The sequence below is a fragment of the Erpetoichthys calabaricus genome, chromosome 3, assembly GCF_900747795.2.
Source record: "Erpetoichthys calabaricus chromosome 3, fErpCal1.3, whole genome shotgun sequence".
NCBI lineage: Eukaryota > Metazoa > Chordata > Cladistia > Polypteriformes > Polypteridae > Erpetoichthys > Erpetoichthys calabaricus.
Genome location: NC_041396.2, coordinates 58049649 through 58067914, shown reverse-complemented (window position 1 = coordinate 58067914; position 18266 = coordinate 58049649). Strand labels below are relative to the sequence as shown.

Here is an 18266-nt window from a genome sequence, read left to right as displayed (position 1 = left end):
CTCAGAGACCAATAACCCGATTTCTATAATCAGAATAAGGGTTCACATGGCATTTTAGAAATCACATTTCTGTGAATAACAGGCTATTGAAGAGCATGTAAATGAGCTAAATGGTAGTTTAAATAATCTCTGTTACATTCTTCCTCATCATCTGTCACCAATTTCTCACTCTCAGAATTTATAAGGTTTATGTACATGTGGGTTCACTAAAATTATAGGAGCCTTACTGCCACTTTGTTTCAACTTTGTGACAACTTAATTTCCTTATGAAACAACAAAAAATAAATGAGAAACTGTTACCAAATACTTAAAATTTAATAAGAGACAACACCATGATGTAGAAACAATTATTTCTTTAAGCAAGAAGGACAGAAAAAATACTTTACCATAACAGATGTGTTGGGTGGGAAACAACATACGATACCCAAGAATACTTACCCACTATCAGTAAAAAGAAACTCCAAATGTGTCATGTACACCTCCCAAAGAGGAACACAGTATCGCTGAGCTAGTGATATAGAAATCTTGTACACACTTTCATCCAAGGTCCTAGAAAACATAAAAAAGCATAACCAACATATCTGAATTTCATGCCTGTTTAATAGGAAAAAATATTTTAAATCTAGTTTGGAAGGGCAAGTTAACACTAGAATCCCTGAAGCCTGTGAGATTTTTTGTTTTCCTGGACCACCTTAATTTTCTTTGGAGCTCCTTATCACTGCATCAATTGCCCCCGAGAAGTGCTTTTCTTTTGCAAATGTGTCAATTAGCAGCATGCAGCCTGCACTCACCCAACCTCCATCAGGTAGCTGAAGTCATCATAGAGCAAAACTCTCACAGCTCGTCTGTGTTGATATTTTTATCTGGTAATGAGTTGTAGGGAATTGTATAGGCAAATGATACAATTTATCATTATTTGAAATACATACATTTCACACATGTTCTCTGTCTACAATAATCTGTGTAGATGATACAGAAAATGCAAGGCAAGAAATTTTTTTCATATGTTATAGTAATAACAACATAATGTTGACATGAAGCAAAGACTGAAGTCCAAATATCAAATAAACACTTTCGCAAAAGGTATAATTTAACAAGTATGCTTTTATTCAAACTGAAGACAAAGAAATTATTCAATTTACATGTTGCTGTCAATGTGTAAAAACTGAAGGCCAAATATCAGTCGTACAAAATAAACAGAGTTGAATGCATGTTTGTTTGTGTGTTTCATTTTCAACCATATTAACCAGATGTGCAGGTGGCACAGTAAACAAGCTGCTGCTTTGTAGTCAGAGGGTAAAGGGTTCAAATCCTGGGTCCTTTCTACATTTAGCTCTTTGAATAGTGAGCTATTATATAATAATAACAACATACATTTGATCTTAGTCTCTGTAAATTTATGGGACTTGTGTCAGCGCTAAAAAGACAAATTATTTATCGGTGCTGTTATAATTAACAACATGATATAAGCTTGTATACATAACAAATGTGCCAAGAATGAAAGTAAGAACGGACTCAAAACATGTGTTTCATGTGCAGGTTTGTTTCTTCTTCTTTTTTTTTTTTTTTAAAGTATGGCATTGATATCATGGACCAGAAAGGCACATGCATATTCAGTATGAGCAGGAACATGCAGGTGGGTGGCTGCTGTGTTCTACAACATGCTCAACCTGGTGACATTCCCTAGGAAAGAAAACTCAGTGCCAGGTGCTCCTTCCCTGCAAAAGAGTCATAGCATGGAGCAGTGTGTACATTGCAACTGGTACACCTGTCATACACCTGGGGCCTCAAGCATAACGCTGTGCGTAGAATTCGCACTATAACATGACGTAAGCACAAAAGCCAAAATGTGCTTACGCACAGAAAAATCCAGATGCAGTAATCTGTGCATTCGCCACCTTCTGCGTTCTTCCGCTACATGAATCCCGCTCATCATGGAAATAAACGCACGTGCACGCACCTGCTGTCCCGCCCCAACTCCTCCCAGAATTACGCCTCTTTGAATATGCAAATCAATATAAATAGCCCTTAAGCCCAGCATTCTGTGAAAAGGCAATGGCAAAAGTACGAGGAAAAATAGAAGAATTTCAGCGAATACCAAATGGAGGCAAAGAAAAACGTACTATTTGTTGGTTTAAACAGTTATATAAGCAACAAAAGGAAGTTGATCGAGTGACATAGCGTGTCGGAGAAACTCAAAAGCTCAAGTTCACCAAGTCGCACAGTGCCCGAAATAAAAAAGTTGTCACATATCAAAGTCGGCGTGAAAAGTGACTCGTAGCCCAACGTCTGAGTGTCATATGAAAGCTTATTAGGGTACAGTGGGAAAAAAGGCACACAGTGTGAAAAAAGCACAAAATGTCAACTTTAATCTAGAAATTTCCACTTTAATCACGTAGTTTATTTTGTCATTAAAGTAAAACATCATAAACTTCATCTTAAAATCGTTTAATTTACTAGTTTCTCAAATTCCATCGTAACTAAAGTACGTGCTCTTCTTCCTCCGACAGGACACAGAATCCATTACGTTCGTAATATTACAGCTCTCTGAGTAATTAAAATACTGAGAAGTATATGTGATATCATTTTCATGATGATATGAGTTAAAGCATGTTATTAAACATGGGAACACAGTGGCGCAGTGATTGTTCATGTCTTACAGCAAGATGCTTGCTGCGCCATGCGCGACCTTCAATGAAATGCTTTATTACAGAAGTACTGTACTAACCTCCAATTCCTGTCCTTACTTTTCTTTCTCCAAATACCCAATCGCCACACAATCAGCTCTGTAATAGACGTTAAGCCATCTGTAAGCTTAGAACGCCGATTCTTCAAAACTTTTAAGGAACATCAAAATATCTTCGTAATGTTTAATTATTCTATCCATCTATCCTTCCAGTGTCGCGCCAGCCACAGCATGAAAACAGCGCGAGGCAGGAACACTCCGTGAACGAAGCTCAAGCTCGCTAGCGCTGCGGCACCGTGTAGTTAAAGTTAAAGTTTTATCTGTATAATATAATCAACATATTTTGCTGCATTTCATCTTAAAAATGTTATCGTCATCATATGTAAATACATGCTTTATAAAGTGGCTCAGGTTGTGCAATATTAAAACTGTATCATAAGTACAATTACCTCACGGTAACTTGCAAGTACAAACAGTTCTACAAGGAGCACTTGAGCCGCCGTCGTGGATGTGGATCTAAGAAAGGCTAACCACACAGGAACAGTAGCACTGCTTTGATGCTGGGTGCCGCCAGTCTGCAAAACCTAACGGAGAACTTGCGTACGACAGGGTATGAGGTACCGTGGAAAAGTGCGTGGCTTTACGCCAAGTGTAGGTTTTATACATCGCGATTTGAACGTGGAAACGTTCTTACGCAACATTTCTGTGCATAACCATTTATACATGAGGCCCCTGGAAACTGTTAACATTTGAATTTGACAATTGTGTATATCATGGTACTGACCTATTCTACTAGTTCTCTACTGTTCTTCCCTTCACATGTCCTGGAACATAAAATAAACACTTTCACAAAAGGCTATGAAACAAGTATGCGTTTATTCTAGAATAAAACTGAACAAAAAAAATCGCTCAAAGGAAATATTGCTGTGAAGGGGTTCAGACTGTGAAGTCCAAATTTTTGGTTTCAAATAAAGACATTTTCATGCACAGAAATGTGTGTGTGCATGCATGTGCGAGAGAGAGAGCAAGAGGGACAGAGACACGTTATACAAAAGGTACAATGAAGCAAGTGTGCTTCAAATTCAAGCAGAGATTATACAAAAGGTACAATGAAGCAAGTGTGCTTCAAATTCAAGCAGTTTTATCTGATATAATAAATACATTTCATTCTGAGTAATAGTCTTTGTAAATCTGTTAGTTGTAAAAGTTAATGCTAAACAGCAAATAATGTCTGTGTGCCATTGTAATTACTCTAACACAACATAAGCTTGATATATACACAAAAAATGTGTCACAAAAGTAAGAATGAAATAATACTAGCATTGTCAGATCATGGGGAGTGTGAACATGTTTTGTAAGCGTTGCAGCAGTCTATTCGCCAATGACAGTGAGGTGAAGAACTTGACTTTTTTTTTTTTTACAGTTCCGCCATTGTCCAGAAACAGCTCCATAAGCCTCATGACAAAATTCTCAGAAAGTCTTTGTTTCATGGGATGACTTGGTCCTTTCCTAAATAAGAAGTTGCATTGAACGTGAATGTTTCAAGTGTCTTGGTGACTCGTATTCTGAAAGAGTCTGCATTCTATTTAAACTCCACAGAGCACTTTGCATACAAACCCCTCATATGCTACCTTGTAGTGCTGGGCGGTATACCGGTTCATACCGAAAACCGTTTTTTATTTTTTTTATGATATGGATTTTTCTTATACCGCAACACCGGTTTAAATTGCCTATACAACGTTCGGAATGTGGCGCAGCGGAAAACTGTTTAAGTGGGGACCTTTTTCACTGCTACACCGCTAAACACAGATTTGTTGCACTAGGGCTCTTTTTCACTGCTACACCACCAAATAGTGGGCGGTAGCATAGGTATTCTGCGCGGTGAAAATGGACAGAGAGCATTCTGAAACTGAACTAAAAGTAAAGTTGAACATGTGATGAACAGAAGAACTTTTGCCGAAAAAAAGGAGTCACATCCGTCGCCTGGAGATACTTTAGTTTTAAAAGGTCAGATGTGTAAATACTGTTTCTATACTACTGGATAATACTGCAAGCCAAGTTGTACTTGTTTTTGTACTTGCTAGTGTATGTTTTGCTTGTATTCATTCTGCGATGTGCTATCGACTCATTCAGATGGGCGCAACTCTGAATGGATGGCATAATTAAACATGTATAACGAAGATATTTTTAAAGTTCTGAACACTCCGTTGGCTAAGTTAATAACTAGTTTTAATTTCACAAAGACGTTTATCGTGTGGTGATTAACGCAAAGTATTTGATGTGCTGCATTAACTTGTGACGGGGTTTGAGAAAATCTAGTAAATTAAACATTGATTTTAGGATGAAGTTTAGTTTACAACATTCTACTTTAATTATAAAATAAACTGAGAATAAAATGGAAATGTCGACTTTAATCTTGACATAGTCAACATGTCGAATTTATTCTCGACATATAGTTTGTTTTTTTCTTCCGTGTCCATATTTTTTTTTTCTTCACAGTGGCCCTAATGCGCTTCCATAGGGCTATACCACAAACAGCATTATAAATGCAAGTTGCAGTTTTTATTATTTATGTATATAGCTTAGCTTGAAGCAAGGTCCATATTAATGCAGTTTGCCTAAATGATGGTACAGTTGGTAAGATGTCATGACATTGTCATCACCAAGATTGCACTTGTTTTATTTTATTTTAACTCTTTGAGGGCTGAAAATTTTCCAAAAATCTCAGTTTTCTGAAAAGCACAAAAAGCAATGGTTTCACACATAAATGAACAAAAAAACGTCTGATGCTGCATGCTGTGGCCTGCTGTCACCACCTGTTTGCTGTTTCTGACAGCTGCCTGGCTTCTTTGCACAGTGGGAGAGCAGCGATGGCAGTTGCAGTGCGACGCAATCTGGTTTGTATCTCTTGTCATCGTAAACATTGTCGTAGGCGCATCAGCTATGCAAACGTGTTCAGCACCGTGAAGAGCAGGGAAGCGATTAGCTGATGCCAATACCTCACTTTCATTTTTCGATCTCCATCTCCAGATTACTTGTATCAAAATCAGAGTCAGACAAGTCAGAGTCGGATTCAACGATGATACACTAAACATGAGTATTTTGCTTTGTACATTTGCTTTGGTCTCTCACCAGATGTCAGTGCCATTTTAGAAGGTGTTGCTCCTTGTTACTCGTGTTTCTAGCAAAGAGAGTTGAACTGAAACATAGTGGTGAGTTTTGTTACAGTTTACAGCTGATTACAGTCCTCTAGCCTTGAATTTCGACAAAAGTCGACATCCGCCCTGAAAGAATTAATTTGGTGAATACTGTGTAATGCACCTGGGCTTGAAGCCTTGAAGTAATGGTGCAACTATCAGTAATACTATTATGTATTTTATTGTTATTATTTATTAGTTTAAATATTATGCAGTTTAATGATGGTAAAATTGTTTAAAAAGTCACTTTAACATGTCAGTGGACAGAGATTGTTAACATTAACAGAAAGTGTAGTTGGTTTACAAAAAATATTTACTATTTATTCCTTTTCTAAGACGTGTTCAGTGCAATCCAACTTTTGACAAACACCTCTGGATATTTTACTAAGTCTAAATGCCTCTTTGGATGGTTGAAAATATGTTGTCAAAATCATAGTTTAAGCTTTTGCAAAATTTGTTCAATTAAAGGTTCTATATTTTGACTGCATCTGTCATGCAATGTGATTCCTTGTCTTTAGTACCACCCCCTTGAAAACTATCACTTTATGGGGCCATGCAAACCTGGATTAATACTTGTGTGCACATTAAAATGTCTTTTTGTACGATGTACAATTCTCATAACAGTCTAATAGGTTATTCTTAGCCAGTCTACTGCAGTAATTGCAGTGGAAAATGTGGTTAACATCCACTCATGCATGGGGAAAAAAATACCGTCTAATACCGTGAAACCGGCAGAATTTAAAAAAATACTGTGATATAGAATTTTGGTCATACCGCCCACCTCTACTACCTTGTAAAAAGATTTCACCATTATGAGTACAAAAATAGACTGGGAATATTCTTAAATAAATTTTACAGACTTAGACTGTTACAGACTCAGATAAAAGTATCTGTTTATTATATCAAATGTAACTGGTTGAAAATGAACCATGCAAACACACAAATGCATGTGAATGTCTTTATTTTGTATCAACTTATATTATTGGTGTCTTCTATTCTAAAACTAGGTATGATGTACAATTCTACCTCCAAGAACAAAACTGAATAAAAAGAAGTTGTTCAAATAACGTTTTTGTGAGCTGTAAGGTAGAATTCTGCCTGGGGAAAATAAATACAGAGGGTTACAGTCAGGCAGGGCATGTAGTTGACCGAGATGGGGATGGGTGCGTGTAGGCTGAGTGTCAGTAATTGACACATCTGCAAAACAAAGATGCTTGTAATAAGGACATTGGAGGTTCCTCGTGTATGTCAGGAAAATTAAGGGGCAGAGACAACGAAAATTTTCACAGGCTTCAGGGATGCTAGTGCTAATGATCACAACTTATGGCATTTGACGCATAATTTTTTGTGGCGTTCCCATGTGAATTTACAGAAATCTCTCTTATAAACTCAGGTATGCTTATGACTGAAAAATGTATACAGAAAGACAGAACATAAATTTTACATAATTCACATTAATCTGAAACATTAAGAAAAGAGTAAAAGTAATGGTGAAATATGTGCAACACAGGTTAACAGATATATATCATAAATAAAACACACAACAAAAGATTTAGAACAAAAATGCTTTACAAAAGTGTACAGAAGTTGCATGGAGAGCAAATCATGCTGCCTAAGTATTTAGACCCCTGGGCTTTGGCAGGTGCAAATTTTCAAATGTAAAAAAAATAGTGTGAGCTGAGAACAGAGGAATGGAGAAAGGAGACTACTTTTTATAATACAAAAGTGATGCTACTTCTTTTCCTGATCTTATGTGCAGCATTGTAAAATTTTGGTGAAATAGTAAGCACATGTACTATCACAACAACAAAATTACTATAGCAAAGGACAAACATGAAAAGGACCTGCATTAAACTGTGTAGGAGTGTGTGCTAATTAGGTTGATCAGAAATATAATTAATAATATTAACTACTAGGGGGCTTTGCTCACCAACCCCCGGGTTTGGTCCAGTAGAAATACAATTTATTTTGTTTTCATGGGAATTGTTACATACAGTTAGGTCCATAAATATTTGGACAGAGACAATTTTTTTCTAATTTTGGTTCTGTACATTACCACAATGAATTTGAAATGAAACAACTCAGATGCAGTTGAAGTGCAGACTTTCAGCTTTAATTCAGTGGGGTGAACAAAACGATTGCATAAAAATGTGAGGCAACTAAAGCATTTTTTTTAACACAATCCCTTCATTTCATACATTATTTTCCGCACCAAGAATTAATGACAGTAAAGTAGCAAAAACTGTGGTAATACATACTCTGCCAAACCCAGTATGGTTTCTTTTTTATACTGGATGTCCTCAGAAAATCTCTGCACGTCCACTCCTCTGCCAAGACCCTGTAGAATCTGTGCTTGAGTAAAGTCTGTCAGTTTCTCATTGTATAAATGAAGTTGCAGAATTAGTTTTTTAAGTTCCTCAGGCCAATTGGCTTCAGCATATTCAGTTACATGTTTTGTAACCAGGTTTATAAGTTCCTTTGGATCAGCCTACAAAGAAACAAAATAAACACTAAATCATGTATGATGTGTTTAATTTAAAACACAATTTAACACAGATCAGGTTAATGCTCCATGTTCACTGTGAAAAAAAAAGTCAAAAAACAAACATTGACATTGGTTACCCTAATGCAAGGCTGAGATTCTGAAATTTCATACATGCAAAAACTCTGGCACCTCTGGCCTTTGAAATTTGACCATGGTCTCAATTAATGACTTTATGCCATGACACATGAGGCCCCTGGTTTTTGATGATTGTGGGATGGTGTGACCAAAATTGGACTTTAAGTTCCTCTCATGGCTGGCATAGACTTGGCTGTACTACTCACAGTAAATACGGCCAACCAGTGACTCCACTGGTATAACATGAATTGGGATTCAGGTCCATTACATGGCTGCCAGAGATATGAAAGTGTGCAGGAAGTCAAAGCACATACACCCCAGTATACTTCATCACACAAACCTGACACAAAAAGTACAACCTACTGAACACACAGCTGCTCTAACAGAAACATGGTCATCAATTGCATTTGAGGCCCACATTGGCTGCTATATAAGGCAGCAACATAACATGCACACACCTATACAGCACTAAGGCTGCGCCAACAGTGTACATCATCCTACATACCTGACAAGTCAAGCACGGCCAAGTGATGATGGTGCAGGTTGAAGAAACCATCTTCGCCAACTAGAGACCCTTATAAAGATCTCGCCTTATAAAGATCTGTGTTACACCATCAGGCTGCCATCACTCATGTGACACAGTGAAGAAGAAGATAAACCCCTATTTTATCTATAGGTAATTAGGGCTGCTGCTTTTTAGAATATGCTAGAAATAGGCCAACAGAAGACTGTGCTTGTCAGTGAGTAAAAGTAATTGCAGCGTTTTACTTTTTGGTTTGTAGACATTTATTCAAATCTACTGTATAACTCAGTAGCAATTTTATGCTTTGATGTGTCATTTTTTTTTACTCTGAATAAATCAGCTTTAGATCATCTTTATAAAATTACCAACTGCTGCTATTGGTGATGTCCTGTAACAGAGTTTTGTAGCAATATCTTCCACACCAAGTACTCCATCCTCTCTGGGGCCCTCCATACTGTGGCAGTTTTCCTCAATTCATACATCCAAGCCTTTACAAGTAGAAGACAGTTAAAGAGGACTACAAACTACAACTACAGACAAACATCATACACTTTCCACAACTTTAGCTCCCTTTTTACTTTTACTCCCTCCCATTTTTTATATAAGACCAATGCTGTTAAATCACATTGCACTTCAGGAATTTGGTTTAATATTTCATCACTTCTTCCAATGGTTCATCTTTAAGTTTTTAATACATTTTTTCTTTATTTCAGTACCACATTTCTTTCATTTTGGACCTGCATATTTCACCACCTCTGACTACGTTTTCCATTCCCTTTTATTTGAGAAATGGAAAAACACATACACAGTATCACCACCTCCTTATCATAGGCATAACTTGGAGCCTCTACTGATAATCTCCTAAGACACAGTCTCCTATACATTCAAAATTCATATTTTTTTTAAGATTACCATTATATTGCTTGACTCCATCCCTTTCAGATCCCTATTATTTGAAGATTGGAGGGCCATGTATTCCACTAGTAATGTATATATTCATTATTGATAAGCATATATTCATTCACTTACATAATCTATCTTCATCCCTGCACAATATCACAACTGATATTTGGTTGCCATATTATTTTAAGGCCAATCAAATTTGAACATGTAGGTGAGCCTGTTCTTCATTTTTATAGGCATCCACTGATTTAAATTTCCACCCTTTTCCCAAAAGCAAATGTCCAAGATAGAAAAAGTAAGCCAGTAGCTATGCTTCTGGGAACACAGTTTTACAGATATTCTGGCCAAGTATGAATTGTGAATATCTGACATAAAAGGACACAAGATGCTTTCAATGTGGGCATATCGTCAATACGGTTTTGTCCTACAATCTTTAGTTATGTCTCAGTGATTGTTGTCCAGTAAAAATTGCACATTTTACATTTTTCAAAAAACAGTTATTTTCATTCAGGTGATTATTATTATGTAAAACATAAGCATTAAAATATCTAAACATATATATAAATATGTTTTATAAGAATTCACTTTGAATGGCAGGCAAGTCTGGATATGGGTACTTGACCCTCGTAAGCCTTCTCATTCATGGCATGTACTGCAATGAGCAGACACCATAGGATGGAAACATCAAACACATGTCACTGATCTTCCTCACATACATCAATGTATGTATGTAGTGATATCAACAAAAAATATTTTCTAAGCAGCAATGTTATTTTAAAATGTCTGTATAGGTTTTGTCTCATGTCAAAACAGGCAAAGCCATGCCAATATGTGTGGATTTTGAATTACTTTATTGTAAATAACTTCTGAATAAGTAACCCAATGCTATTAATTTAAGACAAACACAGTTACTTTCAACATCATCTGTGGGTGACAGTGAAAATTATATTTCATTACAGTTGATGACAAACAAACATTGCTATATCAATGGCTCTAATTTCATGCTATAGGTATACAGTTGGAAATTATGCCATGTTTTCATATAAACTGTAATACTGTAATATAAACAGGTATTTATTCACTTAAAAAAGCCTCAATCTGTGTAAATAAATTAACTTAGAATAATAATAAACAGGAGAGATGTACAATAAACACATAAGTATTGTTTTCTGTGATGTGGTGCAATAACCAGTTCTCCATAACTGCACTTTTCATGATTGAATGTGATGTTTTTTCATAAGCATTTATACTGATACTATGTTTGTTGTACAGTATTTCTTCTTGCCATTGTAGTGTTGTGTATGCCAATGGGACATCATACGTCAGAGGTGGTGACCTCTAATTTCTAATAATCCCTGCTAAAATTCTCATTAATATGTCACAATGATTAAATCAAATATAAAAATGTTGCACATACTTGGGAATAACCATCTCGTGTTTCACATACTGTATGTAACCTTATGTGATCACTTCTGAGTTTTTGTTCTTTTGTTAACTTACATATTTACAATGAAATGATTAGCAAGATACTTACATAGAAAGAATACATACATACAAGGCTACATTAAGTAAACTAGTTTTTGCTCTTCATTTACATAAAACTGCCAATATTTGTTGCAAATTCATTTGTATTTTGTTCCCTTTATACAATGATTTGCTAACTGGCACTAGGCCTATCATAATTATTACATAATTGCATAACTGTGATCATTTGAGCTGACTACGATTGGTTACAGTTATTTCCATTCATCTGTATCACTATTTCCACTGTGTAATGTTTGACTGGCACTTATTTAATGACATCCAGTGTTGGGGAAACATTACTTTTAAAAGTAACTTGGTTACACTACTTGTTACTTACAAAAAATGTAACAAAATGTTACTTAGCTACTTATTATAAAATGCATTGCATTTACAACAGTATGTCACTTTTGTGTTACTGTTTCTTCTTTTGTACGGAAAATTGCAAATTTCATCGGCCAACATTTGTTATTAAATCCCAAACCCAAGAACCTTCATGAAACTGAGCAGAAACACAGCTACATTTGATCATTTTCTTGTGTTTTATAAATATTGTCTTGAGACGGAAATGCTCCACAGCTGCCCAAAAGCTGCCTGATTGGGTGGAATACCTGGAGAAGATGACTATAAAAAAGCAGCCCCCCTGAGCAGCGGAGGGGGTATAGAGTACTAGAAAGCCCTGCGATTGCATCTTCCAGCCAGCTGCTAAAGCATATCGGCTTTGTGTCTTACACCCACTGCTGCTGCAATGATCACTAGCTTCTTCTGACTCTAAACTGGGCAGGTAATATACACCCCTCGGCACATGCAGGATAATATTTACAGTATACGTATTACTTTAATATTTTTTGTGTAGAGGAGAGTTGTTTTGGACATATGCAGAGGAGATATGCAGAGTTTATTGGGAAAAAGATACTAAGGATAGAGCTGCCAGGCAGGAGGAAAAGAGGAAGGCCTAAGAGAAGGTTTATGGATGTGGTGAGAGAGGACATGAAGGTGATGAGTGTGACAGAGCAAAATGTAGAGGACAGGAAGATATGGAAAAACATGATCCGCTGTGGTAACCCCTAACGGGAGCAGTCAAAAGAAGAAGAAGAAGACTTTTGTTTAATAATTTTTGACTTGATGTATCCACACTAGTCGCAAGGGCTTCGTAGTAAATATGACGCCAGACATAGTGACACGTCCTGGCACTGACGCTGGGTTTTCCAAAGTGGTAAATTTAGAGGAGAGGCTGACTGTGTGGTGTCAGAATGATGAACAAAGAGCTGAATATGATGCAGCAGATCATCAAAGTACCAGACAGATATGCAAAAATATTTGAAGTGCAATTTTTATTTACATGTTCCAATGTTCAATGCCAATAATTGATTCCCCTTCTTCATAAGGTGAATGAGTTTTATTAAACTATTTTTAGGCAGATTCTACAAATGTGACATTAAATGAACAAAAAAGACAATTAAATTGTTAAACATAGTTATTTGTATTTCAATTAATCATACAACTAAAATGTCATGATCGTGACTGCCCTAACTGTATTGCATTCTGAGTTACCTTCTCTCATATTTTTGATGTTGATTAGATAGATAGATAGATAGATAGATAGATAGATAGATAGATAGATAGATAGATAGATAGATAGATAGATAGATAGATAGATAGATAGATAGATAGATAGATAGATAGATAGATAGATAGATAGATACTTTATTAATCCCAAGGGGAAATTCACAAAACTCAACAAAACACAACTCAACTGCAGGTCTTGTGATACTGAAGAAACTGTTCACACTTAACTTAAACCCAGGATAAAAACTTTACCCCTTTTGAAAAAAAAAACATGTTTAGCTTGTGTGATTTTTTTCCTAAAATATAAGTTTATATGAATGTTCACTGTTACTGCATTTTAAGGATAGCACATCTTTGGAACTATGAGGCAGTAATATTCTGCTCAATATTGCCAAAACATGATATTCCTTCATTGTAATGATAATCAATTATTCATGATTTTACTAGTTGCAAGGCTAATGGACAAAGGTGTTTGCTACTTTTGAATACGTCTTATTTGTATAATTGTGATATATGCACATTAAGTGAATTACTGAGGGTCACTCAATTAGTCAGTAATGGGGATTGCGCTGCTGATATTTTGCTCATCTCATCTTGATATCTGCTTTTTCTGGTGATGATCGCAATGGCAGTAGGGCAAGTAGGCCAGCTCAAACTTCACTATCCCCAGCTGGATTTCAGCTATTTCGGAGGAATTTCCAGGCATTATACATATTCCCTCCAGTGTGTCCTCGGTCTGCCACAGGGTCTCTGTCCAGTGGGATGTGCCCAGAGCAGCTCTACGGGAAGTCACCTGGGAGGGCATTCTCATGACATGTCTAAAAGCAGAGGAATAGAAACTCTACTCTGTGACTCCCCTGAATCACTGAGGTTCTCACCATGGAGTAACAGCTCATCCACACAGCGAAGATACCTCATTACTGCAGTATTACTTGCAGTCTCATTCTTTCAATTATTACCCACAGCCCATGACCATAGGCGAGGACAGGGAAGCAGACTGACTGGTAAACCATGAGCCTTGTCTTTAGACTCAACTCCCACTTCCCCACCATGGACTGGTAGGGGGCTGCCGTTGTTCCAATCCGTTTGTCAATTTTGAAGATACTTACACTCCTCCACTAAGGGCAGCTGTCATCTCCTTGCTTGGAGAGTGCAAACCACTCTTTTCCAAGAAGAACCATGAACTCAAACTTGCTGATCAATGTCACAATTAGATGAATTGTGTATACAGGGCCTAACAAAGCAGCTGATGTTGCAAAAGGATTTATAATGTTAACCAAGCAGAGGCCTCAAGTGCTGGAAGACGTAGAAAAACTGTTGCTAGTGTGGTTGAACAAGAAGCAACTTCCAGGAAGATTCATGGCGATTTGCTGAAAACAAAATCCTTCTTCGAGTGGCGAAGGTGAAAAATTTAAAGCCAGTAGAGGATGGTTTGAAAAGATTTGCAAGAGAAGTGGCATTTAATTTTTTCCCCTATGCTTAAAACTCATAAAAAAAGTGTTTACAGTGAGCGTTTATAAGGGTCTAGTGCAAACTCTTACAATGTTAGTTTTCTCTGTTGTTCAAGGTTTTCTCAGTGTTATTCAATGTTTTTACATTTAGTTTACTATTACACTGTGCATTCTATGGTATAATTAACTATTTTTGTGCTTAAAAAAATATATATTTACATACAATTCGTACAGTCTGTAACGGATTAATTGTATTTACATATAATTTTATGGGGAAATTATGTTCGGGTCGTGACCAAATCGGGTCGCGTCCAGAGTTTTAGAACGAATTACGGTCATGACCAGAGGTACCACTGTATATGTAACTAATTAAACATCAACTAAAACTGTAATACAATGACACAAATATCAGGATTATCAACTAACCTTGGGATTCAGTTTATAGATCTTCACTCATATTAGTTTCAAATAACACTTCTTTTGAAACAGATTTACCTGTTATACAAGAATGAAAAGCAGATGTTGACTGATGGTGGATGCTGTGCATTCTTGCTCAGTCATCTGCATTTTTTTAAAAGTTAATGTGATCAGTCCAACATCTGTCATCACTAATGAAGAGTATATGGCCTCAAGCATTTTCTGTCAACTGAAGCAATGAATTAAACATGTTAAACAAACACCTTACATTAAGGCTAAAAAAATGTGTTTTTAAATCTCACAGGTAAAGAATCAAGTACACAAACCAAAAAAGTTACAAGCCAAAATGTGTACTTCAACCAGGCTTTTGTAAGGCTAGGATTTTATTTCAAAATATATGCTACCATTCAAAAGTTTTAGAACACCATATTGCTAGTTTTAATTGACATTTAAACAGTTTAAGTCCAGAGAATAATCTGAAATGGTACAGAGGTGAGCTGTAAACTACCAGAGGTAAGCGCTGATGCTTGCAGGCTAGTCTAGTGCAGCAGCTGAATCCCAGGGACAGTGGTGCTGCAGTTCTGCCGGGGCCGGCAGTAGTCATAAGCTGGCTGCTCAACGAATATACAGCACTGACTGATCAGCTCCGGTGTGCTGGCAAATTGCTCTGTGAAGCGACAATAGCCAGTTGAAGCATTCAATGAATATATGTCACTGAATATACTCGGCTGTGGCGTGCTGGCAAATTGCACTAGGAAACAACTTCAGCTGGCTGTGGAGTTCAATGTATGTATGTCGGCGAATATACACGGTTCCGGTGTGTTTCCACATTGCACTGGAAACCGACTTTACCCAGTTGCGGCGTTCAACGAATGTACTTTGCCGAATATACTCGGCTCCAGCATGCTGGCAAATTGCATTGGGAACCGACTATAGCCGGTTCCGACGGTTTAAGGGTTAAGCCTTAGACGCTAATGCATTCAATTCCTGCAGGTATACCAACTTTGTTGATTACTTACAAACCTTCTTTCTATATAAAAGCAGTGCTGGAACAAATTAAGTTCCTGCACCTTCTGAAGCAGTATATGGGGAATGACGCACTGTAATATTGTTGTCATAAAGGTATAGAAAAGGGAAATTAACACAGGAAGACTGAAAAAAAAAAACATGTTAACCCTTAAAGGCATTGGTCTTTCCTTTAGAGAAATTGAAAATAAATCTGTCAGTGAGTACAGTTTCCCACACCAAAAAAATGAAATTGGAGAAAACTCTGACAGGAACAGGTCTGGCGGACGCAAAGCCACAACAGAATCAGAAGACAAACAGTTTGCATGTCAGATGCCTTGCAAAGCAACAGCTTCAAGTACAGCTTAACAGCTGTGCAGTATTCACATCTCCAATTGTTTATTTTTTCTATGCCTTAATTTCATAGCACATTGAGTTTAGCAGTGGTTCCTTGCCAAGGAAAGCCTATATCACTCAACCAGTCAAAAACCAGTTTAGTACTATATGTTAATGGTGCAAATGATCATGAAAAGGTTACAGTATATGATATTCCAGCTAAGAAGTAACTAAATGTCCCATTAATGCTTTATGAAACACAGAGACATCATTGTTTTAAGGTTGGCAAAGGGGGGTAGTGGTCCTCATTTATATAATACATAGATAATACGGTATGTTCCAAGAGAATCACACTCCAAAGACTCCTATTAAAAGTCTGTGCTAGGGTACTGCAACAAAGATTCTATCCAATAGTTGTCCCAGAGACCATTAAAAACAATCTGTATTCTATCCTAGCTATGGAACAGTGAACGTATTCCTTGTCCTGGTATTTGACAGGAAATTAATTAGTAGGCCAAACTGGTCTATATTTGCTTTGTGTATTTGAAGGATCTACATGAGTATGTAACGGGTAGAAGTGACTGTGAGATTGACCAGTTAATCTGTGCAACAGTAGCAGTTTTGTGGATAATGTGCAGGACTATGTTGTTAAAACAAGATGTTATGTTCTCTAACGAAGTTATATTTTACCAGATTCCATAGATATAAGTGGCTTTCCTGTGCAGGGTAAGAACTTGGCAATACAGAAAGCCTTTGCAGAAAAAACAGTGTTTCTCCATTACAATACAATACAATTTATTTTTTGTATAGCCCAAAATCACACAAGAAATGCCGCAATGGGCTTTAACAGGCCCTGCCTCTTGACAGCCCCCCAGCCTTGACTCTAAAAGAAGACAAGGAAAAACTCCCAAAAAAACCCTTGTAGGGAAAAAAAAATGGAAGAAACCTTGGGAAAGGTGATTCAAAAAGAGACCCCTTTCCAGGTAGGTTGGGCGTGCAGTGGGGTTTTCAAAAAGAAGGGGGTCAATACAATACACAGAACAGAACAAATCCTCAATACAGTATAAAAATAAACATTTTACAAGCATGGACCAGAATTTAACAATAGATGATATCAAATAATATGATTTGGATTTGTTTAGAGTACTGGAGAACTCGGCCATCAAGCTGCCTCGCCCATTTGGCCATTCCACAGCTGGGCCAGCCAATCCGATGAAAGGATCCCTCTACCCCACGATTCCTGTGCTCCTCCATCAAGGATGACTTTACCTTAGGCGGGCAAAACAACTTGGCAGGTGGGCTGAGGCACCAAGTGCCACATTTGAGTATCAAGATGAGAAACAGAATAGGTTAGGGTTAGTAACAAATTATAACTATCATGTTACTTATGTTTTAGTGCTAATGACTAACAACAGAGCTGCAGTCTGTAAAGCTAATCAGCAGCTCTAGTCAGGATATGCTAAACTGAAGTAGTGAGTCTTCAGCCAGGATTTAAAAGCTGAGACCGAAGAGACATCTCTTATAGTAGCAGGCAGACCATTCCACAGTTTAGGGGCCCTGTAACTAAAAGCTCGACCTCCCACTGTTATTTTATTAATCCTTGGAATCATAAGCAGACCGGCATCTTGATATCTTAATGTGCGCTCTAGTTTGTAAGTCATGATAAGTTCAGACAAGTAAGCTGGACCTTGGCCATTTAATGCTTTATATGTTAAAAGGAGGATTTTGAAATCGGCCCTAAACTTAACCGGGAGCCAGTGTAAGGATTTAAGAACTGGAGTTATGTGTTCATATTTTCTTGTTCTTGTAATAATTCTTGCAGTAGCGTTTTGGATTAACTGGAGGCTGTATAAAGAACAGTTTGAACATCCAGTGAACACTGCATTGCAGTAGTCAATCCTACTAGAAATAAATGCATGAATTAATTTCTCAGAATCCTGCACTTTTAGTGCATCAGGTACTGCCCATGTCCATGCAATAATTAACTATTGATAATGTTTAGAATAGGCACTGCAAGAACATCCATTGCACGTTTTGC

General features: G+C 37.1%; 1 protein-coding gene across 1 annotated transcript in view; it reads right to left on the bottom strand.

The window, feature by feature from the left end:
- Positions 1-18266, bottom strand: part of nbas (NBAS subunit of NRZ tethering complex) — a 463213-nt gene that overhangs the window by 202405 nt on the left and 242542 nt on the right. The window contains exons 41-42 of the mRNA XM_028796843.2: positions 8142-8371; positions 439-549 (exon numbers count right to left, since the gene is read on the bottom strand). Coding sequence (XP_028652676.1) covers positions 439-549; positions 8142-8371 — 341 coding nt within the window. The remainder of the gene's footprint in view (positions 1-438; positions 550-8141; positions 8372-18266) is intronic.